Below are 26,766 nucleotides of genomic sequence, written 5' to 3'. Positions count from 1 at the left end.
AGCCTCTACCCAGTTAAAGCCAAGCTACTTAGTCTGTTGCATTAAGCACTTCCTGATCTTCCTTCAAACTGACATTCCAAACTTCATTCCATGACACCTCTACCTTCCCCCTAATATTTACCATTTCTATAACATCCTCTGAAGCTTTGTACCTTTCCATGTGTTCTGGTTTTACTCTAGCTAAAATATTCTTCCTTATTAATTCCTCTTATCCAAACAGCTTCATCCTGCAATTCTCTTCAGAACCCCACTTCCCTATGAAGCCCCCCTCAAATTTGTTTTGATACCTTCAGTTGCCTATTTTACCCTTCCCTTGAGCCCATGGGTGCCTCCATTGAAGCAGGTATCTTATCATGTCTTGCTGAAGAGTTATTCTTTCATCTTCCCTAAAAGTTTAAATACCTTCTGAATTGGAAAGTCTTATCCATTTTCTATTACTCAAGTTTATTCTTTATTAGTAATTAAATATATATTTAATAAATAAGGGATTGAAAAATACTACCAATGCTTTTATAACACTAAATATGAAAATGTTTGCTAATACTGTGCCTTCCATGACAGGTGGTGCTGGAAGTAAACAGCGAATTTATTGTCGAGGTAATGTATGATAAAATTATTTTCTCTACATAAAATTAAAAGAAAGCTGGATTCTATAATGTATCATATATCAAAAATTAGAATGTTTGAATCTGTAAGACATCCAGATCAAAATTAAGAGAAATAACCTTAACCAAATTTAAATAGTAATGACAAAACCCAGACGCCCAAATTTCTATTTAGAGCATGGTTTGTGACAGCTCAGTGTCTTGGTAGTGACACCTACTCATCAGACTATGTTAGTAGCTTACTTACATGTCCCCCAACCAACCAATGACACAGCAAAAGAAGCAAAGAAACATTTTAGAATGGAAGAGGATTTCTAGACACATCAACAAGAATGACAATTGATGGTCTATGAATGAGGGAAAGATTAAAAATAAAAAACATTTTTAAGTATCACTAACTAAGCCACTAAATAATGTGGTACCTTTTCAAGTGAGATCCACAGGGCTGGAGATGTAGCTCAGTGGCCAGTGCCTAGTATGAATGAAGCTATGAGTTCAATCCCCAGCACCAAACACACACACACACACACACACACACACATACACAAGCAGTGGGAGTCAGGAAATAAACCTACTCTCCTGTTCTCTGTTGGTGTTTAATTTTATTATCATAGTTAATTTTCATTATAATCATCTCTAATCATTGGAAAAGATGAAATTACTTTTCTAATTTCTATTTACAAAATAGAAAATATGTAGACCTTTCAAGAAATTGTATTAAAATTAAGTGTAAATGCATTAGTTCTTTAAAAAAAAACTCCATTTATATAGAACATCTGCTTCCCCAAAAGTGGTAATTAAAGTCTTAGCTTAAGTAAACATATAACCACTTATGCTTCAAAAAAGACATTAGAACTTCTAAAAATAAACTCATATTATGTATATGTTTTTGATGTAGTAGCATTTCTAAATTCTGCAGTATTTAGTATAAAATTGTTAAGCACTCACCAATAATAGTAACATGAAATTATAAAGGGACAAACATATAGCAAGCAGAGATACAAATATACAATACTGAGAAGCCATAAAGACATGCAAATGATTATCTCTGGTCCCATCACTTAACAATATTCTTCTAATTTTGCATTAACATATTTGGATGCTTAGCCACAGTGGTGTTTTATCAACAGAAGAAAAAATGCCTTCCCTCTTTTAGGTGAGCACAACTATCTAACTACCACTTTTTAAGGGACATACTCACATGGAACAGTGACAATCTGCACTCTAGAGTTGGTAAAGTCTGGTCAGAGCTCAAGGAAAGGTGAGGTAGGAAAGGCCTCTACCTAGTGAAGATAGATAAGAGAAAAACTCCATCATATGATTAAGTATGTCCATTTTGAGCACACAGACAACTAATGAAATCTGTTGCACTAGAGTCTTCTAGTTAAAAGTAAGATGATTCCAAAAGAAGTAGTAGTCAGAGGTAGGCGAGTTATGTCTTTCCAGAGTTGTGATTTAGTAAAAAAATCCCTTTGTTCCTCAAATTCAACAATATTGTTTCTTCTGGATCCTCCTGACAGTGTTAAATGCATGTCTATCCTAAGTAAAAGTGTTTTAACTCTGTAAGAAATATGAACCATTTTTGCTTAAGGTGAAAGAACTAGACATTGAAAATGGCACGACAACGTGGCAAACTGTCAGAAGACAAAAGCGGGAGTGGATCAAGTTCGCAGCTGCCTGTCGAGAAGGAGAGGACAACTCGAAGAGGAATCCAATTGCCAGAGTAAGTGATGACAAATGGAACTATCCTGAGCTGATCGCAATGCTTTTGTGCAGGAAAGCTCTAGAACATTTGCAGTCATGGCTTGTGTTGCTGAGATACTTTTTGAGTACCACGTGCTGGGAGCTGATACAGAACTCTCTAGAGAGTCCAAGTGGTCCAAGAAGAAAGACTTGGATCTCTAGCACCAGTGGATTTTATTTGTTTGTGTGCTGCTTATAACTACATGTCTGTGTTATAGGAAATGTATGATAGTCTGAAGACTATATCTTGAAAAATCAAGGGTATATCGCTTTTGATTAAGTCAAGCAAGTAAAGATGATGTCAGAAATGTTCCCATCAGATTTCTACAACCTGGAGGTAGAAGGGTAGTAAAAGGCTTTTACAAGCCAAGCCTGATGGTGCCTCCTGTTTCCCAGCTACTCAGGAGGCTGAGGCAGGAAGATCACAAGTTTGAGGCCAGCCTGGTCAACATAGGGAGACACTATCTCATGGAAAAATGGTGGGGTTTGCTGAGGATGTAGTTCAATAGGAAATAGCTTGTCTAGTATGCAAGCGAGGGTTTAATACTGAAAAGGAGAGGAGGGAAAAAAAGCTTAAGAAAAAAATTTTAAAAAGCCTTCACAAACAATGTCTACCAATAAGGAAGGAGAGCTAAAGAAAGAATCATGTGTAATCCATCAATCCATGCAGACTAGGATCCACATTAACAACTTTGCTAGTTCTTTCTGGCTCTCTTGGCCTTGAACTAAATTTGAAATCAACATCAGATTTATCTACCAAAATTCCTGCTTTACAGATTTACATTAAAAATCAAGTATCAGCCAGGCATGGTGGTACATGCCAGTAATCCCAGATACTCAGGAGGGTGAGGCAACAAGATTGCAAGTCCAAGGCCAGCGGGCAACCTAACAAGATACTGTCTCAAATTTTTTAAATGGGCTAGGGATATAGCTCAGTGAGAGAGTTCCCCTAGGTTCAAATTAACAACAACAACAACAAAATAGAGTAAGTATTAGCAATGAGGTTATGGGTGTAACCTCAGCTCAAGAAAAAATGCTAGGTATAGTGGCACACACCTATAGTCTCAGCTACTTGGGAGACTAAGACAGGAGAAGCACAAGTTTAAGATTATCCTGGGCAATTTAGCAAGACCCTCAACAAAAGGGGCTAGAGAAAGCTTTTAAATTATTATTTTTAAGTTATCTAAATTATTTTTAAATTATCATTTTTATTTTCATTAAATTCATAGTTATAACTTTATGTTATCCTCCTCATATTGCACATTGTTTTTTATTTGCATTGTGGATATTTCTGAGTTTTCTTCTGCATAAAAAAGATCCTTGGAATAGACCTGAGCTAACTGAAATTATATTCCTCACTTACTTTAATTAATTGTAGTTGTTTGGATAATAAATTCTAATCTTTTACCAAATGTTCTCATCTTTAGTATACAGATAAAGTTTCAAAATATAAACTATCTTATTTTAAATTTATTAGCAACAGTTACAAAACTATTTTTAAAAATCTACATGGTAGAGAGCCAGGTGTGATGGCATATACCTGTAATCCCAGTGACTCAGGAGGCTGAGACAAAGATTGCAAGTTTGAGGCCAGTCCCAGAAACTTAATGAGGCCCTAAGAAACTCAGTGAGACCCTGTCTCAAAATAAAAAGTTAAAAGGACTGAGGATGTAGCTAGTGGTAAAGTGTCCCTTGGGTTCAATCCACTGTACCCTGCGCCCCCCCCCCCAAAAAAAAAAATCCATGTGGTAGAATATTGGCCATAAAAATCTATTTGGAAGAAGAATGACACAATAAATTAATTTTTTAAATTTTCTAAACACTGTATTTCTCTTCCAATTTTCTTAATTTATCTGCCATTTTGGCTAAATCTCAAATCTAAGCAGGGTACTTATTAATATAACACATTTTTAAATGCTGACAATCCTGATTTCTTCTATCAGATTGTCTCTATGAAAACAAAATCAGAGAATTGAACGTATTGCTAATATAACAAATCTAGCATCAAGTGTGTATCCTGTGTGCACATACACTTTGTACTGGGGCTGTATAATCATCTCATACAAGCCTATCAGGTAATAGTGTTGTCCTCACCAAGAGCAGATGTTTGAATAAGTCTTGGGCTCTCAAACCAAACACCATTTGGCTTCAATTCCCACTTGCTTTCATTCCAAGACATTCTGAGGTTTATGATTTGCTCTCATAATCCTAAACCACTTTGCTTATAGATTCGATCAGACTGTGAAGTGAATCATAAGATTACATACCGAATCTCTGGAGCAGGGATTGATCGGCCACCTTACGGGGTGTTCACCATTAATCCTCGCACTGGGGAAATTAACATCACTTCGGTGGTGGACAGAGAGATAACTCCACTCTTCCTGGTAAGTCACAGCAGTGCGTTGAGATTTATTCATATTATTTTTCTTCCTTTAAAAAAAAAATCATTTCAGTGGCTGGGGCTGTGGTTCAGTGGTAGAGCACTTGCCTAGCATGTAAGTCACTGGGTTTGATCCTCAGCATCACATAAAGATAAATAAATAAATAAAGTGATTGTGTCCATCTACAACTAAAGAAAGAAAAAAAAATTTGAATCATTTCAGGCATATGGCTTACTTTTGATAACACACTAAATTGAAACAAGTGAGGGAGTGGGAAAAGTGAAAATGTATGTTTATAATGCAGGATTCTCTTGTGTGTTGCAGTAGCACATGACCAAATGTCTTGATGACATTTTAGTTGTAGACGACAATATGGTCTGACTTCAATAAAAAAAATTGTTTCTTTTGCATATTTCAGCCTGCACTTTCAAACATGTTACTTCCTTTCCTTTGGTGGAGAATGTCAATTTTGGGTTTGTTGTTGTTGTTGTTGTTGTTTTTCTCAACTTTCCACAGATCTATTGCCGGGCTCTGAATTCACGGGGTGAAGATTTAGAGAGACCGCTGGAGCTCAGAGTCAAAGTTATGGACATAAATGATAACCCCCCGGTCTTCACACAGAACGTGTACACAGCCAGCATTGAAGAAAACAGTGACGCCAGTAAGTCAGAAGATGCCCTTTCTCTGCTTTACACCTTATCTAATTCCTTTCATCAAAAGCTTTAGAACAATGAAACTTACAGATATTGGTAACTTAAAGATCGGAAAGAGCTCAACTTGCATTTTTGAATAAACTCCACAAACTTTAACTGAAAACTCAGAAAAGAACTCATGCCTAAAAATACTAAATATCCTCTTATTTTTAGGTATTTTTACACATGCAATTAAGCCAGTGCTTGCACCTTTCTCAAGTATTCATGGGTTCACGGTGTACTGAGTCCACAAGAGTAACCTGAGGAAGAAATCATGAATGTTAAATAAGGTCCCTTTCTGGTCTGTCCTCAAAATTATTGGCTGAACCACACCAGGGCAGAGTGATGGTGCTGGCTATGCCTCTTCCTCACACACAGTCCTCTAACATCCCTTTCCCTTACAAATCCTGCCAAAATACCTCTAAGTCCATTAGGAGGAAAATGTTGGGAAAAAAATGATAAGTTTCAGAAGTAAAGCAGATAAACACAAAATGGTTTTTAATGTAAAGGATGGGAGAACGTAAAGAGGCAGAGAGAAAGATTTGCCAAAAGGAGGCAAAACAGAGAGTGCTTCCTTGCTAACATACTTCAGGACAGCCTTGGTGAAGGAAGAGAAGGCAAAACCTTCATCCAAGTCACCACCTTGCTGATGAGAAGTTGTTAATGAAGTTAGCCAATTTCAAAAAACCAAATGCCGAATGTTTTCTCTGATATAAGGATGCTGACTCATAATGGGGTTGGAGGGGGAGCATGGGTGGATTAGATGCACTCTAGATAAAGCAAAAAGGAGAGAGGGGAAGAAAGGGGCATGGGGGTAGGAAAGACAGGGGAATGAGAAGAACATCATTACCCTAAGTACACATATAAAAACACAAATGGTGTGACTCTACTTTGTGTACAACCAGATATATGAAAAAAATATGCTTTATATGTGTAATATGAATTGTAATGCATTCTGCTGTCATACATAACAAATTAGAATTTTTTTAAAAATCACAAGCTAAAAAAAAGAAGTCGTTAATGCTTCTTCCAGAGAGAGTAGTTACTAGATAAAGACTGCAGGGCCAGGGCACAACCTGCACAGACTATGATGTCCTGGAATCCTGGATCTTTCTATTTAGGGCTTTCCTGGTTATCTGGGGTAGGATTTTTTACTTTGGGACCTGCAAAGCAAAAGTATGTCAGGGAATCTGTCAACTCTGGAAAATGTGCCCCATGCACTACTATCCTTGGGGATTGACTTGGGATGCCTGTTCTCTGTCTCTGTGAATAATTAAAAATGTCTTATATTCCTATGAGCAAATCTTCTTTTCAGTAATTATGTATTTTTGACTACTTAGTAAAGTGCTATTATCTTCCAGTGTAATCTATAGTAATTCTCTGATTTTTAGGTGAGTGACAATTAAGAATGTGGGTGTTCAGTAAATAATTGCAATGTTGAATTTAACTAAGTTATAATCTTTCTCAATGGGGCATTTTAAAGTAGTTTCACAAGACCATAGCAAAAAATTGAAACTGACACAATCACTTCCTTTGACTTTTGATAGTCTTCTGAACTTCTTTTTCACACACTAAAGAGCTCTATATTTACTAATTTACCATTTAATCATTTAAGGAGTAAAGTACTTTATAAATAGTAGAAAGTTTCATATAAGTTTCATATAAGCAAACCACTGCTGTTTTACTAATCACCAGTATAGCTGTGAGTTATGGAATATACTCTCATAGAAAACTCTAATGAAGAGAATTCAGAAGCCCAACCACTCTTCCTTTTTATGTCTACTGATTTGCTGAGTTAATTTTAATGGAATTCCCAGCCATTTTCCACCATTATCTTTATTTCTAGATGCACTGGTGATAAAGCTAAGTGCCACAGATGCAGATGAAGACAATCATTTGAATTCTAAAATCGCCTACAAGATCATTTCTCAGGAGCCTGCAGGTGCACCAATGTTCATTGTGAACAGGTACACTGGAGAAGTCCGCACCATGTCCAGTTTCCTTGACAGAGAGGTAAAGCCTTCTGTGAATGGAATGATAAGAAATAAAGAATTCAGTTATGAAGAGACAAAGATGAAATGATCCATGTCTTCCCTTAATCCCACGTGAAGGAGGGATGGAAAACAAGCAAAGTCATTTTTTAATGAAAATTAAAAGATCAATCATATAGATTTTATTTAATGTGGATATAAAAGAAAAGACAGATAAAGGCACTGGAATATGTTAAATTCTATTCAAGACAAGATCTAAGTCTTACAATTTTTTTTTATCTTAATTAAGCAACACAGTATGTACAACCTACTTGTGCGGGGCTCTGATCGTGATGGAGCTGAAGATGGACTGTCCTCTGAGTGTGACTGTAGAATCAAGGTTTTGGATGTCAATGATAATTTCCCCATCTTAGAGAAGACTTCAGTAAGTGGATTTTCCTATGATCATTCTTCCATAAGTATCAGTAATCGATTTGCTTTCCTATTAATTCATGAGCCTGGTTTTGTCGCTTGTATGGATGAACTCTGAATTTCTTGTGTATAATAATATAACTTAATGTTATATATTTATCTTTTTAAATTATTTTTAAAAATATTTTTAGATGTAGATGGACACAACACCTTTATTTTGTTTATTTAGTTTTTTTTATGTGGTGCCAGGGAAACGAACCCAGTGCCTTGCACGTGCAAGGCAAGCGCTCTACCACTGAGCCACAACCCTAGCCTCTATATGTTTATTTTTAACTCACTATTTCAAAGAAAATCTATCTGAAAGCAAGAACTATCTACTCCATATACTCTCCTCACAGAAATGTATAAATTCGTTGATATAAATCAGAATAATGTAATAGTAATATGTTCATATATGACTCATGATGGGCTGAATTAATTCCACCAGAATCCCAAGCAGTCTCAACTTCAATTTTCATATTCAGGCATAAAAACGTAAAATGTAGAATACCAGGGACAAATCTGACTTGCCACCTGTTTTTGTAAAAATGTATTTTATTGATCATTCTTTTCCATGTTGTCTGTAGCTAACTTGTGCTTCAACAGCAGAGACAAAAAAAAAGGGGGGATTTTTCTGGGCCATAAAACCTAATGTATTTATTATCAGCCCTTTACAGAAAAAAACCTGATCCCTATCTAACAGAAAGGAATGGAGTCGATAAAAATATACTGTTGATAAAAATATACACACTCAGACACACACTCATAGAAAACTCTAATGAAGAGAATTCAGAAGTCCAACCACTCTTCCTTTTTATGTCTACTGATTTGCTGAACTAATTTTAATGGAATTCCCAGCCATTTTCCACCATTATCTTTATTTCTAGATGCACTGGTGATAAAGCTAAGTGCCACAGATGCAGATTAAGACAATCATTTGAATTCTAAAATCAAGACAAAATGAGAGAGTGCCAATTTGATCTTGATTTCACATGCAGCACATGAAAATCTATTTTATTATCATAGAATTATTTAATTCTTTTATTTATGATTGGACATTTGCCATTTAACAACAGTACAAACTCATTGACATAGTTCATCTTTAGCATTTTAGAAGATGACTATGTATTAGTAAGTATCTTTTTGCTTTTGAAAATTCATTGATTATAAAAATCAATCCATGTCATTTCAGTACTCAGCAAGCATTGAAGAAAATTGTTTGAGTTCAGAACTGATCAGACTACGAGCAATCGATCTTGATGAAGAAGGCACCGATAATTGGTTGGCACAATATTTAATCCTTTCTGGAAATGATGGAAACTGGTTTGATATTCAAACAGACCCACGTACCAATGAAGGCATTTTGAAAGTAGTCAAGGTATAGTATGGGATCTTCGATATTTTCTTTCAAGGAATTTTTTAATAATTCTCAGTGACAGAATCTGCCTTTAAAGTACTCCATAAAACCTTGAATGCAGCTTATATTGACATGTGTCTAAAGCAGGCCACTGTGTCAGTCTGACCCTTCCCTCCCAACAATACAGTTATTACTAAGGAAAAATAAGAAGACTGGTTTGTTCTCACAGTGCCCAGATCTATTTGATAACATAAAGGAAGTATCTTTGAATTAAATAACAGCTGTGAATTTAGCAATATAATAAGTAATGTTAAAGATTTCATGATATAAAACTTAACTGATTGCCAAATGGATGAAATATGGACTAATTAATGACATACGAGAAGGGGGGATCCTTCTGAGCTAGATTTGTCTGAAAAGCAGAGAGTAGGATTTAAGTAAGACCTTGTAACTGAGATTGCTACTGTGGATAATGGCAGGAACAAAAACACAGAGAGGCAAGAAAACACGCCACATATTTGGTCCCTGGTAAGAGCCCTGTGAGGCTGTGCTAAGCAGAGGTTTTACATAGGAAAGAAAGAGGAGGAATATAGATGTTGCATAGGGTCATTATGCTGAGAACCTTGAATACTGAACTCTCAGGGGTGACTTTTTCCTATATTTTTTCTTAAACTACTTTATTATTTTACTTCATGGGCAACAATGAAATCTAAACATTGATAAATTAAAAACAAAACCACAAACCAATAAAATCACATGAATATTCATATAATGAGAGAATTTTGTTTCTCCAAGGAAATTACCATTAACAATATAAACAACACTTACAGGCAGGAAAATACACACTCAGACACACACAAGCACATCTATTTAGGTTGGTACATAATATGCTTGTGATTATTCCATTTGGTCACTACTTTTTTCTGTTGAAGTTACTGTGAATTTTTTTAAAAGTATATTAGGAATCCATTTAGCCTTCACCTAATATAAACACATCATCTGTGCATCAAGTATCTTTCCTTTTCTCAAGTGCCTGATGCAATTTTTAAAGTATTATTACTTTGCCAACAAAATACAATCATGCACTGAAATCATGCAGTGTATTAATTTATGATAGGGTCACCAAAATTATAGAAGATATCTATAGACTTTTTGTCATTCAAACGAAACCACAAAATTTTAAAATTCTTTCCGAAAACACAAGGACTCAAAGAATACACTATAGTCTTACTGTTTGAGAATGTTGCTTTGAGGTCAACAAACTTTGGCCCATAGGCCAAATCTGGCCAACCCTCTACTCTATAAATAAATTTTTTTGTTGGAACACAGGTACATTCATTCATTTATACATTTTTCTCTAGCTATTTTCATACTGCAAGGGCTGAGATGAATACTAAGACAGAAATTGTACACAACTCCCAAAATCTAAAATATTTACTATCACATCTTTGACCAAAAAAAGTTTTCAGCCCTTTATTAAACACTAAGATATGCTTTGGAATTTAAAAAAAAATAGCAATAGGCTTATGAACTCAACTCTGAAAAGATCAAACTTACAAAAATAATTACTATATTAATTAAGTCCTTAGGTCCTAAGAATCTGATTTAGTCATTCACTCCAAGAAGACACTTTGGGGTAAACAGTTTGTTATTGTTGCTCTTTGCAAACCTAAGATGTCTAGACACAATCAGAAAATTCTTGACAAAGGATCCCACTTGGAAAAAATAAATGCAAATGTCTGCATTTCCCCTTGTAATCTTCCCTGCTAAAAAGAATATTGATCCTCAATCAACTTCCTGTCCCTAGATTCCATGAGTTCCTATAGTAGGTAAAAATGTAGGCACATGTTAGTCTGTTTGCATTACAGTCTGTTCATTAGGGAGAGAACTACTGTAATGAACAGAAGTGTATTTGTGCGTATACACATAGGAAAACCCCAAGAGATTTCTCTACCAGAATAGAGTTCCCAGATTTTTCATTTACTTAAAGATAACATGGAATTCTAGAAAACAAAAATTGAGTTATATTTTTTTTTTCAAAAATTGAGTTATAGAACAGGAATCTCTTCCCATTGAAAATTCATCTTTGAGTATGCAATTCCTATTTAGCTCCATAGTTCATATTATGTGCACTGGAACATTCATCTGTATTATGGTGGCAACTGTCAACAGATGTATAAAAGCAATCAAAATCCTTGAACTCAAGGGTTTTAGCTGAAATTCAAGTGAGGCATGCTAAGCCATGTCCCAACAAAAATTCATGTGAATTTCTGCTTATATTTCTATCTATCTTATCAGCACATGTGGAAATTTGAACTCCAAAATCTAATAAAACATTCATGATGTCCTGGAACTTCCCTGGGACCACAGACATCTTGGCTTTTGTTGTTGGCAAATGTATCGCAAGTGATGCTCACCTTAGCTTCCAGAGCACATCTGGATAGACATTGGCCAGCACTCCCTTGTTTTTTTACAATGGCTTTTTCTCTTGGAACTTTTCATGTCACCACATCAGTCACTCTAGATAAAACGATTCTATTCATCTTTCACCCAGCAAACCAAGTTCAAAGGTTATTTTTCTCAGGGTGTGGTATTTACTTTTTTGAATGAGCTCTATAAAGAAGTCTTCTTATCCACCAAGCCCAGTGCAATTAAATTATAGTGTAAGGCTGACTATAATACTCCTAAGATCTTTAGAACTGTTTGTATAATTTTTAAAAAATTATTTGTTTAATTATGTCAGATATTTTGACTCCTTTAATCTGCTCTTCATACTTCCAACAGATTCTCAAATGTGAGTTCTACAAAGGAAATCTGGGTCCTATTGATTTATTCATTCAACGGTTGTGAACATTTTTTATTTCATTCTAAATTTATTTTTTATTTTTTATAAACTGTTCATTTGTATAAGGGTTTTTGTATAAAAAATTCAAAACTAGACTCCAATTTAAAGCCACAGACTTAAATGACCTACATACCTACCTGATTATGCCAAAAGACAAAAAAGAATCAGATGCTAAAATACCCAATGCAGTAATGACTATTTTTCCCATTTAAAATCTGAGTTGCATAGCTCCTGGGCTTTAGTCCTGGTTTCTCCTTCTATAAAAAGAGAGTTGTTGGCTGCTTCAGAGTTTTTCACTTTTCGTTATTTTAGACCCTGGATTATGAACAAGTGCCTAATGTTAATCTTGGTATTGGAGTTAAAAACCAAGCTGATTTTCACCACTCCGTTGCTTCTCAATTCCGAATGCACTCAACCCCTGTGAGAATTCAAATTGTTAACGTGAGAGAAGGACCCACATTTCATCCTAGTTCCATGACTTTTAGTGTACGGGAAGGAATAAGAGGAGATTCCTTATTGAATTATGTGCTTGGCACATACACAGCCATGGATATGGACACAGGAAATCCTGCAACAAATGTCAGGTACTGCCAATGCTTGCTTCATGTTGGTGTAGCCTGATTCTGGCCATTGTTAATTTATGGTGGTATCTGCTAGTGTATTTTGGTTATAAACACTTTTTTAAGATTTTGTTTTGCTCTTCTTTGTATGAATATTTCTTTAAGAAAACTAGTGTGGCATTTGAAATTTTTTTTATAAGAGCTCCGATTGATTTTAAGATTAGTTGTGTGCAAGGAACAATTGTAGAACTAAAGATCCACCCAAGTTACTCCAGCAGTCTCTTTGATCTCTTGTACCCAGTTGTACTAGCCTGGACTAAGGCTGATTACATCATATTGTAGACAGAAACACACTCTAAAGATGAGTCACTGCTTGTTTTTTTAAAGCCCATGGGTGTCTATGACTTTGAGACTCATTTCAACCCTCTGCTTAACCTAAGAGGAAAAAGAAAAACAATAGGAAAAGCTAAAACATGGTTGTTTCAGAAATTTAATGAACATAAAGAGTCATAATGGGAGAAATAGAAAGGTAGGTATGAGGGGAACTAGGTACATAGATACAAATTAAAACGATGTAAAACAGTGAAGTAGATGGGTCTTCTCTATATGCTTCCCATCTCTCTCCTTTTATTCCTTCTAATATTTTTGTAGTCAAGAAAGTCTATTGACTTATAAATTACTTTGATATTAACAGTTTCAACTAATCAAATAACAAGTTGACAGATTCAAAAAAGTATGAAGCCTGATGGTATAGGGGAAAGGAAGAAGAATATCAAATAAATGAACTGAAGATTTGAAATTGTGCCTGGTACAGAGACCCAAATCTCCCTCCAATTAGGTCAAGAACTTTAAATCCATTAGCTATAAAAAGACCCAGAGAGAGAATCAAGGAGAGCTCCCAAACAGGCCAGCAATGGGGTTCTCTGAAATCAAGATGCCCTAAAATCCACAACACATACACTAAGTATGCCACATGTAAAAATGAATACACCATATTTGTTTTTTAAAATAAATAAAATATATTTAATATTGCTATGATTTAATAAATAGATCTGAAACTCATACATTTTGTTAATTACACTCAGAGCTAGAAGAGTAAGAATGATGAAATTTCAATACTTTTTTGTCAACCTGTGCATTATTACATTTAATATTGGCTTCTTATTGTCATATAGATAGATAGATAGATAGATAGATAGATAGATAGATAGATAGATACCTTTTATAAATCAAGACAATTGTCACTATAAAGCACGCAGAAACAATATGTTTACCACATTGAATCTCTTATGTGATTTTAAAGTATTAATTTTCATAAAAGCATAATGATGTACTTATTTAAAAACAGGTATATCATAGGGCATGATGCAGGCAACTGGTTAAAAGTTGATTCAAGGACTGGTAAAATACAATTCTCTAGAGAATTTGATAAGAAGTCAAAATATATTACCAATGGGATGTACACAGCACAGATCCTGGCTATAGATGGTAAGAATATTTATTTCCAATATTTTAAAATATTAATCCTATTATATTAAATATTATAAATGTTATTATTCTTATGTTGATATATGAGTCACAAAATATATCGTTTAGTGGTATAGGCAAGACTTAAGGAACGTTCTAAGCACCTAAGATCAAAAACTGAATTTAACTACACGTATGAATTTAATTTACACTTAGGAATAATTTATTTCACCTACTTTCAAAAAGAATTTAATACGGTTTACAGCATAAAACATAGAAGATAAAATATATATATATACATAGGACTGGGGAGTTAGTTCAGTGGTAGAGAGCTTGCCTATATGTGTGAGGCCATAGGTTTGGTCTGCAGCATCACCAAAAAAAGAAAAAGTATATAATTTTGTTTCCATTTATTACCTCATCTCTTAAGTATGACTAATCCCACCTGTTGAGTATGTCAGGAATGCTTACCTAAAGTAAATTCTACAATCTGTGCACAAAGTTCACTCTGGGATCATCTGCTGGGAAGGCAATAGTTTTTTTAGAGCCACCAAAACTGAGCTACAATGACAAATTTGCATGAGTACTGTTTTATTAGACATATTGCCCAGAATAAGATACTATGATCCATGAAAGTACTAGATTATTCCAGATAGAAGATTCAAATTTAAAGCACAGAAGCACAAATGCACTGAATTAATTTGTAATTGAGCCACTTCCCACATGAGAAAATCTATTACACATTCATCTGGATGAGTAGCAACAGTATTTGTTGATTATTCAGAAGTTAATGATTCTTCAGAGCAGTGCCTAGGAAACCAGCTGCTACAGAACAAAACAGAGATAGGTCAGTAACCAGGAAAGAAGGGGAAAGATAGATGTCTCAAACACATGCCTAATGTAAGATAAATACTGTAGGTTTGCACTACTTTTATATCTGATCTTTACAATAGCCAAACAAGAGAAAGATACAATGAGCAGTGTAAGATTCAAAAAGAGACCATGATTAAAGTCCAAGCAATGGGCCACAGATTCTGGTCTTCATCCTAAGGGTGTAACTTTCAACATCTGAGTCAGTTTATGAATAATATTTACTATCAGTATTCTAGAAGGAAATGGATTCTAACCATGTTGACTACACCCCATGTTTACATATTGATTATATTTGAAGCCAATCTTCCTAAACTAGAATTAGAAAAGTAGTCATTTCAAGTGCAGAAAGAGAGAGTGAAAGTGTAATCAAAATGTATCCATGGTAAACTAAACACAGGCTCATCATTTGTCACCTGAGCAATGTCTGCACGGGCACAGAGATATCCAGACAGTTCTGTTTTGACCCAGGCTGCCTGACCATCATGAATGAAGACAGAACTCCAGGGGAACCAAACTGCATTGGAGAGTAGGTGCTGTAAGCAATAGCTTCAGCTTTGGTTGCTACACCACGAGGCCATAAGAAAGCAAAGAGGACCAGATAATGTCAAAGCAATCTATGAGATCATCTCTCTAATGAGAGACTGAGTGAATAAACACTTTAGAAAATCCATTGCTAAATAGGGTATCAGAACAGATTGTACAAAATCATGCTAGACATGGATAGTTCATTGGTTTATTGTCATTTGGTAAACTCAGTGACTCCACTTAGATACACACACAAAAGCGATAAACAAAATCAATTAACTTCTCAGAAAATGACCTAGTAAAGTCCTAGAAGTGATAATGTTCTAGTCTGCAAATGATGAGAAAACCAAAGTGGGTTGCAAAAGCAAACATGAAATTCTTTATTCACTATCAGAGAACATAGAATAAAAAAGTGGACCAGGCACAGATTCCTAATTCTTATCCCCTGGCTTTTCCAATAAGTTATGTTAACTAAAAATTTGTTTCAAATGGGTTAGGAGGAAAAAAAATCTAATTGACTCATATTTGTTTTCAGAATTACCATTTCAGAGAGAAATAGGAAGGGATTCAAATCAACAAAGAAACAGAAAGAAAAATACACAATTATTTAATTTTAATTGCAGTTATTTCCAACACCTAAATCTCCATAAGCATCCCAAAAGGAGGGTTATCACCTGGTCTGGGGGGCCCTAATTTATTGGGACAGTGTGAGAATAGAAAGCAGTGAAACTTCTCTGAGGAAGGACATTTAATTTTCCACCTTAGGATGCAGAGATTCTAGGGGAATGAAATGAAGATGAAAATCGCTTTAGGAAGAGTGAACAGAATGCATAAGAACCTCAAGTTAGGAAAAAACTTGTTCAAGAAACCCAAAAAGGGCTGGTGATGTAGAGCATTTGCCTGGCATGAGCAAGCCATCGGGTGCAGGTCTCAGCACTGCAAAAAAAAAAAAAAAAAAGCAAAAGAAGCCAATGTGACTGAAATGAAACACACAAAGGAAGAGCAAGAGTGACAGCAGGTTGATGAACTGGTGAACGATTCCTATATACTGTTGCATCATCATGAAATATGAGACAGAGTTTTCTCCCTGGCACCATTTACCTCAACACATAATGCTTTGCTTTTCAGACGGCTCTAGGAAAACAGCTACAGGAACCATATGTATTGAGGTTCCTGATGTCAATGACTACTGTCCAGTCATTTGTCCTGAAAGTAGCACCACCTGCATGGTTTCTCCATCGGTCCCTATCTATGTTAGTGATCATTCTTATGGGGCTCCCTTTACCTTCTGTGTTGTTGATGAGCCACCAGGAACAGCTGACATATGGAATATCGAACCAATAAATGGTAAGTGAAATGTAAACTGGGTCACACTTTAAGTCCAAAAGCAAAACAGTTACCAAATAATTAGGTAAGTCATTTCTATGTCTGTTTTTCATAATTCTTGCCATATTCACATTAAATGGAAAAAAAACAAAACTTCTTATACACACTTAGGATACTTGAGGAAAAATTTAGACTGAAATAAAAGTCAAAATGTTTCATCTATGCTACATTTATAAATAGTGGTATATAAATAACAGATACCAGTTTACCGATCATTTTATATAGTAAGTAAACCAATATTTGATCAGATGAAATAAACAGAACGCTTAACTAAATCACCTAATGTCACAATTCCCTATTCTGAATAATTTCATGCATGTCACTAATCTCTGAAATTTGGGTATTCATGTAGACACATTTACATATAGTCTACTAAGGAGCACATAAGATCCATGAAAATGTTTCTAATCGGGAGCTATTAGTAAGGATAAAAATTTAAACCCAAATTTCCCGGTATTAGAAGAAAGGTTGAACAAATTCTGGTACATATTATTAAGATGTGGTACTACACAGCCATTAAAATTAGAATCATGCAAAGTACTTAAACATAAAGGATTGCATAAACCAAAGAATGTGAAGCGAAAGACTCATTCTGTGTATCTGTGCTGACTATAGATACATAGAAATGAATGTCTGACGTTGATTTTTTTTTAAATCAGTAAATTTTAAACAACATACCATTTTATCTACCATGGATTCTTTCTCCTGAAACATTAATTGTATAAATAGAAAATTAAATACTATGAGAAACCTAATTTGGACTAAGATAGTACCCTGAGTTCACATTTATTTGGGGCAATACAAAAAACTTTGAGGGGTACCAAGGAGGGCATCAGACTACCCTCAAAGTGAGAGAAAATACTTCCTACCACTCTGAGACCACCAGGCTTCATCATTCACAGACTTTACAGAATGGAGAAACTCTGAATGATACAGGAAAAAATACCACCAATAAAGACTTGGTGTAAGTTTTTTTTATTTTATTTTTTTGGCAACAAAACCATGTCAATATTTTAAAAGCTAAACACATTAAAGAAATTCCAATAAAATCAGGATAACTCTGAATCTACCTTCCTCTATAAAGCTGAATAGACCATTCTTAAATGATAATTGCTAGCCACTTTTTTTTTCATTCATATCCTAGGTATTCTGAGTAAAAAATATTTTTATAAACTGTTTTACATGAAGGTTGGCAAAGGTATACAAATGACATTATAAATTTGCCAATAAATATAACCACACTAGAGAGAATTTTCCTAGAATCCATGTTAATGTTGAAGAATGCAATGAACTTTGTCTACTTGCTGTGATGTTGCCTTACTTGATTCTTATTTTGTGCACAGGTTAGATTTTGACAGACACAGCTGGCTTTTCATAAAGCTAACTGAAGGTAATAAACCATCACAACAAAAAAAATTATGTGTTACATTAATCAGCTACTATTAACATTAGTTCGTTACTATTCATATTTTAGGTAAAGATTTAATCATCTCTAAACTTTCCCTGGGTTAATAAGTATATATCAACCAATGTTTAAGCAATATTTCACATAGAAATTCATAAGCAAGGTAGCACAAAGAATTAGAATAGCTATTGAATTAATTTTAAATGCAAAGGCAATTAATAAATAACAGCCCTAAGGAGGTTATTTTGTGAACTGTAATACTCAATAGAAAACTTCCAATATTTTTTTCAACTAAGTATAATTCATCATTAGACCAATTTTATTGAGTGTCTATCAAATTCCAAGTATTGTTGCTCCAGAATTAACCAACAGAGTCCCTGCCTGCTTTGTAGAAATAAGCAGGGAGCAGTACTGAACAATTAATTATAAATGAAAATATTAATCAAAGGAGAGGATGCTTTACGACTAAGAGCATGGAAACTTCGGTTTCTAATTTAGTCTTGGGTATTAAGAGCTACCCTCAAGGAATTTTAATTGATTCTGTTTCTTCTTTTCCTTTTCAGGAACCTTTGCAATCCTGACAACTGATGAGGTGATATCTCCAGGACTTCACCAAATCCCAATCCTAGTGAAGGACAGCTATAACAGGGCATGTGAATTGCCACAGATTGTGCAATTTGATGCCTGCAGTTGTGATAGCAATGGCATATGCCTGCACTCTAGCACTCCTGGTATCTATAATGAAGACATCAGCTCATCCCCTGATGACATGTATGGGACAATCACTGATGACCAAGCTGGAGATTCAAATGTTGGTCTTGGACCAGCAGCAATTGGCATGATGGCGATGGGTGGCTTACTTCTGCTCTGTAAGTATTGTATTAAGTCCACCTTTTCAGCAGTTCTTCAAAATAGGGCTGTCACCAGGCACACCAAGATGGCTAGGCTCACGTGGCTGTTTCTTTTTAGAATCTATGGCAATTTTTGTGTGTCCTTGGAAATAAATGATGGGGCTGATAAGGTAGGCATCTATTCAATAATGGTACCTGAGATGACCTGAAGTTAGTGAGTGTCCTGAAAATGAGAAACCATGCTAATCACCAACACAGATATAGAACAGCATAAAATAAACTTATAATGGGAATTTCATCAACATGCTTTAAGAGCAGAAAAGCAAAAGCAATTAATTCAAAATAGGAAGGTTGGGAAAATCTTTATGGAAGAAATGGATTTTCAGCCGGCCTTTGAAAGCTGAGAATTTTCTTAGAAGGATGATGTTTGTAGGAAAGCCAAATAGCCATCTACAACAAAGAAATAGCACAAACAGAGAGAGGCTAAGAGTATATCCCAGCACATGCTTAGCATGAGTGAGGCCCTGGGTTCAATCCTCAGAACCAAAAACCAAAATAAAACAACAGACAGGAGGAGGATAGAAAAGCAGAGCACACTCAGGAGGTGAACAGGCTAAAAAATAGGTTGGGGGCCCACGTGGAGGCACGTTCATGATATACCAAATGTTCTGGGCTTTGGTCCACAGGCAACAAGGAATCAGTAAGGACCTGGAGCTCAGGTGATCTGGTGACCTACTGACTATGATGCAATAGGATGCTTGGAATCGAGTTTAGAAAAGGGAATTAGCTTCTGGGCTCTGAACTAAGACCATGGCAAGAGCCCCAAGCAGAACTTTCAAAATGAAGTTCTCCTCTCTATATACCTTTTTAAAAACCATGCAGAGCCTCAAAACAGAAATACTTCACGTATTTTAGGTTGCCCTTGCAAGACTTAAGTTTCATGGGGATCAAACACTGGTTCTAAAATTAAAAAGGATTGAACATGTGTTAATGAATGAGCACAAATTAAAACATTATCATTTCAAAGTATAAAAAATTAGCAACTGACTTTTGGACAGCCTATCATCCTTAAAATAATCTGTGATTTTGTAAATCTATAAAAAAATAATGGATGATGCTCAAAATAATATTAGAGACATTTTCCCAGAACACAATTCCAGAGCAACTGAGATGGCAGCTAGCCTTTAAATCAGTTGTTCTCAGCCCTAGCAGCACATAAGAAACACCTAGAAGGCTTTATAATTACTCACATCTGAGTCCTAACCCCAAATGAGACCCAAGCACCTGCATGTTTAAGCCTTTGGGAATTTAAAGGTTAAAACCTAGAATCAGCTACATTTTCTGCAGGATAGCACTAGAATTTCATTAGTCTTCCTGACCTGAATATGCTACCAACAGGCTCAGGAATCTTGGACTAGAGGAAAGAGTGGACTTTACTTTCCTAATTTATCAGTAAAGGATCTGGATTAAGTGATCTCACACTCCCTCCATTTCCATTCTAAAGTCCTATGTGATTTGGTAAGTTAGTATTTATAGACATGGATGTGTTCTCAATCCTGTAGGAGCAAAATTTATTTTATTTTATTTTAGTATTTATCCTAAATATTTTTTATCTTAATATTTATCTCTTTGGTTCTAACCATAATGCCACAAAAAACCAATGAATTCATTGGCTTCCTAGCTTGAGCGACAGATTTTAACCCTTACTTATTGCTTTCTTGGGCAGTGTCGCCACTCTTGCTGCTCATGTGCTGCTGCAAACGAAGACAACCAGAGGGCCTGGGGACCAGGTTTGCTCCTGTGCCTGAGGGTGGAGAAGGAGTGATGCAGTCCTGGAGGATAGAGGGGGCCCAACCCGAGGACAGGGTAAGTGGTCTGTCACTTTCCAGAGAAGCACAGAGTTTAGGTGGAACTTGTGCATGCTTTAATGATTACCCATGACACAAAAATGAGTGGATGTCAATGTTAAAATGTTTAACATAACACATTTGTTTTAAAATCTTTTTTTTTTTTTTCTTTTCAGGATGTGTCCAATATATGCGCACCCATGACAGCCTCTAATACCCAGGATCGTATTGATTCCTCTGGTCAGTGAACAATAAACTCTGTTTTTCTTTTTCAATTTGCAAAATTATTCAACCAAACCTATCTCACCTAACAGTACCTTATAAAAAATAACATATCCAGCCAGGTACAGTGGTGCATGACTGTAATCCAGCACCTCTGGAGGCTGAGACAAGAGTATTGAAAGTTCAAAGCCAGCCTCAGCAAAATCAAGGTACTAAGCAGCTCAGTGAGACCCTGTCTCTAAATAAAATATAAAATAGGGCTAAGGATGTGGTTCAGTGGCCGAATGCCCCTGAAGTCAATCCCTGGTACCCCTCCCTCCCCCAAAAAATATCTGTCGATCTCCTTAACGGATCGTATAATTACAGGGAAAGTGACATGTTGAAGTGGCCACTTTATTTTTCTATCTTAAACTTGACTTTTACAACAAACTCTGAAATAAGAGTGCTTCCATTTGATTCCTGGCTCAGCCACTCATTAGTAATAATAGTCCCTGGGCAAGACCCAACTTCCCTGAGCCTATTTCCTTCTCTTTAAAATCGAAATTATCACAATACCTACTACTTCAAAGTGCTGCTAGGAGAAATAAACAAATAAACACACACAAATATTAAATATGATATCAAAATTACACACATATTAGGTATGATACAGGTAGATGTCACAAAATATACATGAGAATTGTCCCTGACAGAGCATAGGCTCTTGTAGGGATTATTTACAATGTAAATAAGAACAAAAGAAAAAGCAGCAAATATGTTCTAATAAAAGTTGAAGAATTTTCCTTCAATTCACATGTTCTTTTGCATAAACAGTGTCTTATACTTTCCTAACTTACCAGTCCCACCCACACTTTAGAATACTGAAAAATACCTGGATATTGTGCAATGCTGGAACCAAATAGAGAGCTGCCCCATTCTGAAGCAGACATGAGATTTCTTTTCCTTAGTATCCCAAGTCTGACACTTTCCATGCAAAGATATACATTGACTGAACATTCATGTGAGAATTCCAGCTCTCCATTCGGCACCAGTGTGAATGAGGACCTGGAATTTCGACTGTTGGAAATGCAAGTCACATTCTTTCATGGGGGCTGGGGCACTTGCCAGAGGTAGCAAAGGCAGGAACTGGCACCGATGCAGAGACCCCGCTCCTCTTGGCAAGCTCTACAGAACCTCTAAGTCTAGAGGAGAAGGTTCTGTGCATACACGAAGGCGAAGTCTATCTCCCATAACTTGCTCCCTCTGTATCAGCTACTTTTGTTTTCTCACCAAGCCTGGAGATTCTGGGTGTAATTCCTGCTGTTCCTTGCCTGGTTTTCCAGAGCCTGCTTATTGTAGGGTGGTAGAGGGCTGGAAGACAGCAGCTGGCAATGTTTGGGATGCATGAGCAACGTAGGCAACTCAAGCACTATTAAGGGACATCCTCTCTTTTCAGAAATCTACACCAACACCTATGCAGGTGGAGGAACAGTTGAAGGAGGTGTGTCAGGAGTGGAACTCAATACAGGCGTTGGAATGGCTGAGGGCATGGTGGCTGGAGGAGCTATGGGGACCCTGAGGAAGAGGAGTTCTACCATAGGAACTCTGCGGGAGTATGCAGACACCGGCATGAACATGGCCTTCCTGGACAGCTACTTCTCAGAGGTAATTCTCTTACGCAGTTACACACAACAGGAAAACAAGGGCAGTGGGCCCCTCCAGAAATAAGTTCAAATATTCTTAGCCCTATCCTAATCTTAATAAAAAAACATTTTACTTCTCCTTAACATACATAAAGCCAATTCACAGCAGTATTACATATTCAGTTGCCATAACACATATTAATACTGTAAAAAAAAGAAAGTAAAACAAAAGAAAAAAAAGCTAGCATTCCTCTTCATTCTCCATTTTCCTGTCTTCTGTTTCCTTCTGATTTCTTCTTTGTTTCCCATAGCATCAAAAAACAAGAAGAATGCTGATCCAAAAAAATGTGCATTCATGTCCTCTCTTTATGATGTCCCATCTGTTCTCCAGAAATGGAGAAGAATAAATTAAAAGTCAAGACTGGGAAGTGAAGGGGGTGAAAGCTCAGGTACACATATAGCATCACCACAAATGGGTTACAAATGAGGACCTAGAAGTGAGGTCACCCATCCTGTCCTCCATTAACCTCATTCTCACTAAGAAAAAGGGTCATAGGTCTATTAATGAGCATCCCAAAGAAGAAAGGTCCATAGTCACTGATCTGGCCTAATACAATGACATAATGGGTAAATAAATCTTGTGTACCCTATTTAGAAAGTTTAATTTGATTAATTAGCAATCCATTGGATCTCATATTTCAATAAACCTATTTTATTCACCATTACTGCATCATGAATTTCACCACTGCTATTCACAAAAAAAAAGATGCTAAAGATGTTGTTGCAGATGTAAACTATGTATTAAAATTAGTAGTTAAAAATACTTTTGCAATAAGCTGGGCTCAAGGTGTACACATGCCATCTTTGAGATGCAGGATGCTAGGGCTAGAGGATCTCAAGTTCCAGGCCAGCCTCAGCAACTTTGTCAAACCCTGTCTCTTATTTAAACAAGTAAAAATACTGTTTCAGACTATAAATTCATTGAAATGAATGGTAGATACCATTAATCAATTCATTCAAAGAACAGGCACAAATAATATACCATAGAAGAAATATTTTTTAAATTATTCATAAAACCCCCACCAGTATCAAAGGTGCTCTATGATTAATGGCAGATTGCATCTGGCACTTTTCCTTTGGTTATCATCAGTGCTTTATGAGACAAAATAAAAATGTGTTCTCCTTTGTGGGAACTGAGATCATCCTTCCCAAAACATTTAGCTCGACACTTTAAAAATGGTGCTAAATTTTTGAGGTGATTTCAGGAGACTCAAGCTCTCCCTACCCCAAGGTGAGCCTCTGCAAAATTTTACTAATGCTTCCTTCCTGCCACTTTACACATCTCCAACATCTACCCCGGGGAAACTAATTTGTGTTCCATGCATGCAAGAGGAGATTACCCTCTTACTGAGGAGTCATTCCAAATATTACATAACAAAGGCTTAAGGTTATTCTAAACTCATGAATTGTTGGTTCAAAGCCTAAAAATCATTCATTTCTAATGGAAGAATTTAGAGGCTGGATCAGAGGGGAAACACCATATTGTGTAAAAAGGAAAATTGGATTTGAAGTTTTGTTTTAAGACTGTTTGGGTCTTGGGCAAGCAATTCAACTCTTACCTTCTCTGGGCTTGTAGTTACTTTATAAGGTAAACAGAAGGTTGAACTACATCAAGGGATTTCAAATGCTGTTTTGCCGGACCTGTAAGATTCCATAAGATTTATGGCTAAGCACTTTAGATAAGGCTTTTTCAGTTTTGTTTTGTTTTTTTCTGATTTTAAATAACAAAGACCATTATAGGTGAGGGAAGAAGGAAGAGAGCTGGCAGGTCTGCACCCCCTCCAAACAGGGAGATTCTACTTGCATCTGTTCTATTCTACATATTGTGCTCCAACCTAAGGTTTCATTTTAAATGTCTTTCTTTAAAGAATAATTTTAAAATCATGGTAGATGATCTTTTAGTGCCTTCCTTTTTATGGAACTAACTCCAGAGATCATTCCAGCTCTCTCAGCTCAAGCCACATAAAATTTCATGAACATTCTAACACAAGTCCCTGTAGCTCAGAAAGATTTAAATCTTTATAAATGCTTTCATTTCAAATTGATCAAATATCTCTCTTTATATAAATAGTTTGAACATAACTAAATACAATTTTATTCCAGAAACAAAAATCTATAACTACAATAGATTTAAATATTAATTTTGATTCAAATCTGAACAAAATATAGTCATTATCATTTATTAGTTTTCAAATAAGAGAAATTCATGTTTAATCCTCAAATTGAATGCATCATTAATGCAATCTGATCTCCTTTATAAAAATTCCAGTTATTTAGTAATACATTAAGTGCTAGTCTTTTTCCTCAATTTATTCCTTGATTTAACCTTAGAAGTTTCTGAAGCATTGCTATTAGTCTTCTTTGATTATTATTTTTGGGGGGCAGGTACCAGGGATTTAACTCAGGGACACTGGACCACTGAGCCACATCCCCAGGCCTATTTTACATTTTATTTAGAGACAGGGTCTCACTGAGTTGCTTAGCACCTCGCTTTTGCTGAGGCTGGCTTTCAATTCACAATCTTCCTGCCTCAGCCTCCCCAGCCTCTGAGATTATAAGCATGGGCCACTGGCAGGGCTTCTCTGATTATTTTAAGGGAAAGGAAACTTCTACTTCTCCATTTTTCTTCTAATTTTAGAAAGCATACGCATATGCAGATGAGGATGAAGGCCGACCAGCCAATGACTGCTTGCTTATCTACGACCACGAGGGAGTTGGGTCACCTGTGGGCTCCATTGGTTGCTGCAGTTGGATCGTGGACGACCTGGATGAAAGCTACATGGAAACTTTAGATCCAAAATTTAGGACTCTTGCTGAAATCTGCTTAGACACCGAAATTGAGCCATTTCCTTCACACCAGGCCTGTATCCCTATCAGTACTGACCTCCCTTTGCTGGGACCTAATTACTTTGTTAATGAATCTTCAGGAATGACTCTCTCAGAAGCTGAATTCCAAGCAGAAATGGCAGCCTCTGAACCCGTGATTCATGGGGATATCATAGTGACTGAGACTTACACTACTGCTGACCCATGTGTACAACCCACAACAATTGTTTTTGATCCTCAGCTTCCTCCCAATGTTGTAGTAACAGAAACAGTGATGGCACCTGTCTATGATGTTCAAGGGAATATTTGTGTGCCTGCCGAGTTAGCCAACACACACAATGTATACTATGCTGAGAGAGTCCTGTCTAGCCCTGGTATGCCTGACATGAACAATGGTAGCATGACTGATGGTTGTATGGGACCTGTGATGAGTGGCGGTATTTTGGTAGGGCCAGAAATTCAAGTGACACAAATGGTGAGTCCAGACATTCACATAAGCCAAACCATTGGCTCTACATCCCCAATGACGTCTCGACACAGAGTGACAAGATATAGTAACATACATTACTCCCAACAGTAAGTGATTTATGACCGGTATACTAGAAGCTGATCTTGCAGCCTAATAGTCACCAAAACATTCATCAAAGATGTATAATGTACTATATTTAAAATATTAATAGTCAACAAACATTCAGATGTTCTAAGTTTAATGTGGCTTTGATTGGATCTTTCAAGGGATAAATATGGCTAAGCACTTTAGATAAGTCTTTCTTAGTTTTTTCTGATTTTCAATATATGCCAAAAAACTTAAAGAAAATATTTTGTATCCTTTGATATTGTCTAAAGTGCATAACTCATTTCACAAATCCAATGGGTCTTGAGGCCTACAGAAAGTCACGTAAATCAAGATGTCCACGTTCTTGGGATTTTCAAAGAAGTTTTATCTGGCCGTATTTTCTTTAGAGAAATATTTCTTTAAAAAAATTTTTTAAAGTACATTTCTGAAAGGAAATGGTAAAGGAATATGGAACATATGTTAATAGATATCTGAAGTCATT

At 36.0% G+C, this 26,766-nt stretch overlaps 1 protein-coding gene across 1 annotated transcript; it reads left to right on the top strand.

Moving 5' to 3' along the window:
* Positions 1-537: 537 nt before the first annotated feature.
* Dsg4 (desmoglein 4) lies at positions 538-26,288 on the top strand (the record flags this gene model as incomplete). Its single annotated transcript, XM_027935743.2, is given in 15 exon segments — positions 538-597; positions 2,197-2,328; positions 4,577-4,732; positions 5,246-5,390; positions 7,268-7,434; positions 7,702-7,836; positions 9,055-9,240; positions 12,377-12,648; positions 13,973-14,112; positions 16,618-16,836; positions 18,844-19,149; positions 20,858-20,997; positions 21,155-21,218; positions 22,636-22,844; positions 25,521-26,288. Coding segments are annotated over 15 exon segments (3,099 nt in total), but the record flags the coding sequence as incomplete, so codon positions are not given.
* Between the last annotated feature and the right edge of the window lie 478 nt (positions 26,289-26,766).

The sequence above is a fragment of the Marmota flaviventris genome, chromosome 16 (genome assembly GCF_047511675.1).
Source record: "Marmota flaviventris isolate mMarFla1 chromosome 16, mMarFla1.hap1, whole genome shotgun sequence".
Classification (NCBI taxonomy): Eukaryota; Metazoa; Chordata; class Mammalia; order Rodentia; family Sciuridae; genus Marmota; species Marmota flaviventris.
This window is presented reverse-complemented; position numbering and strand designations above follow the sequence as displayed.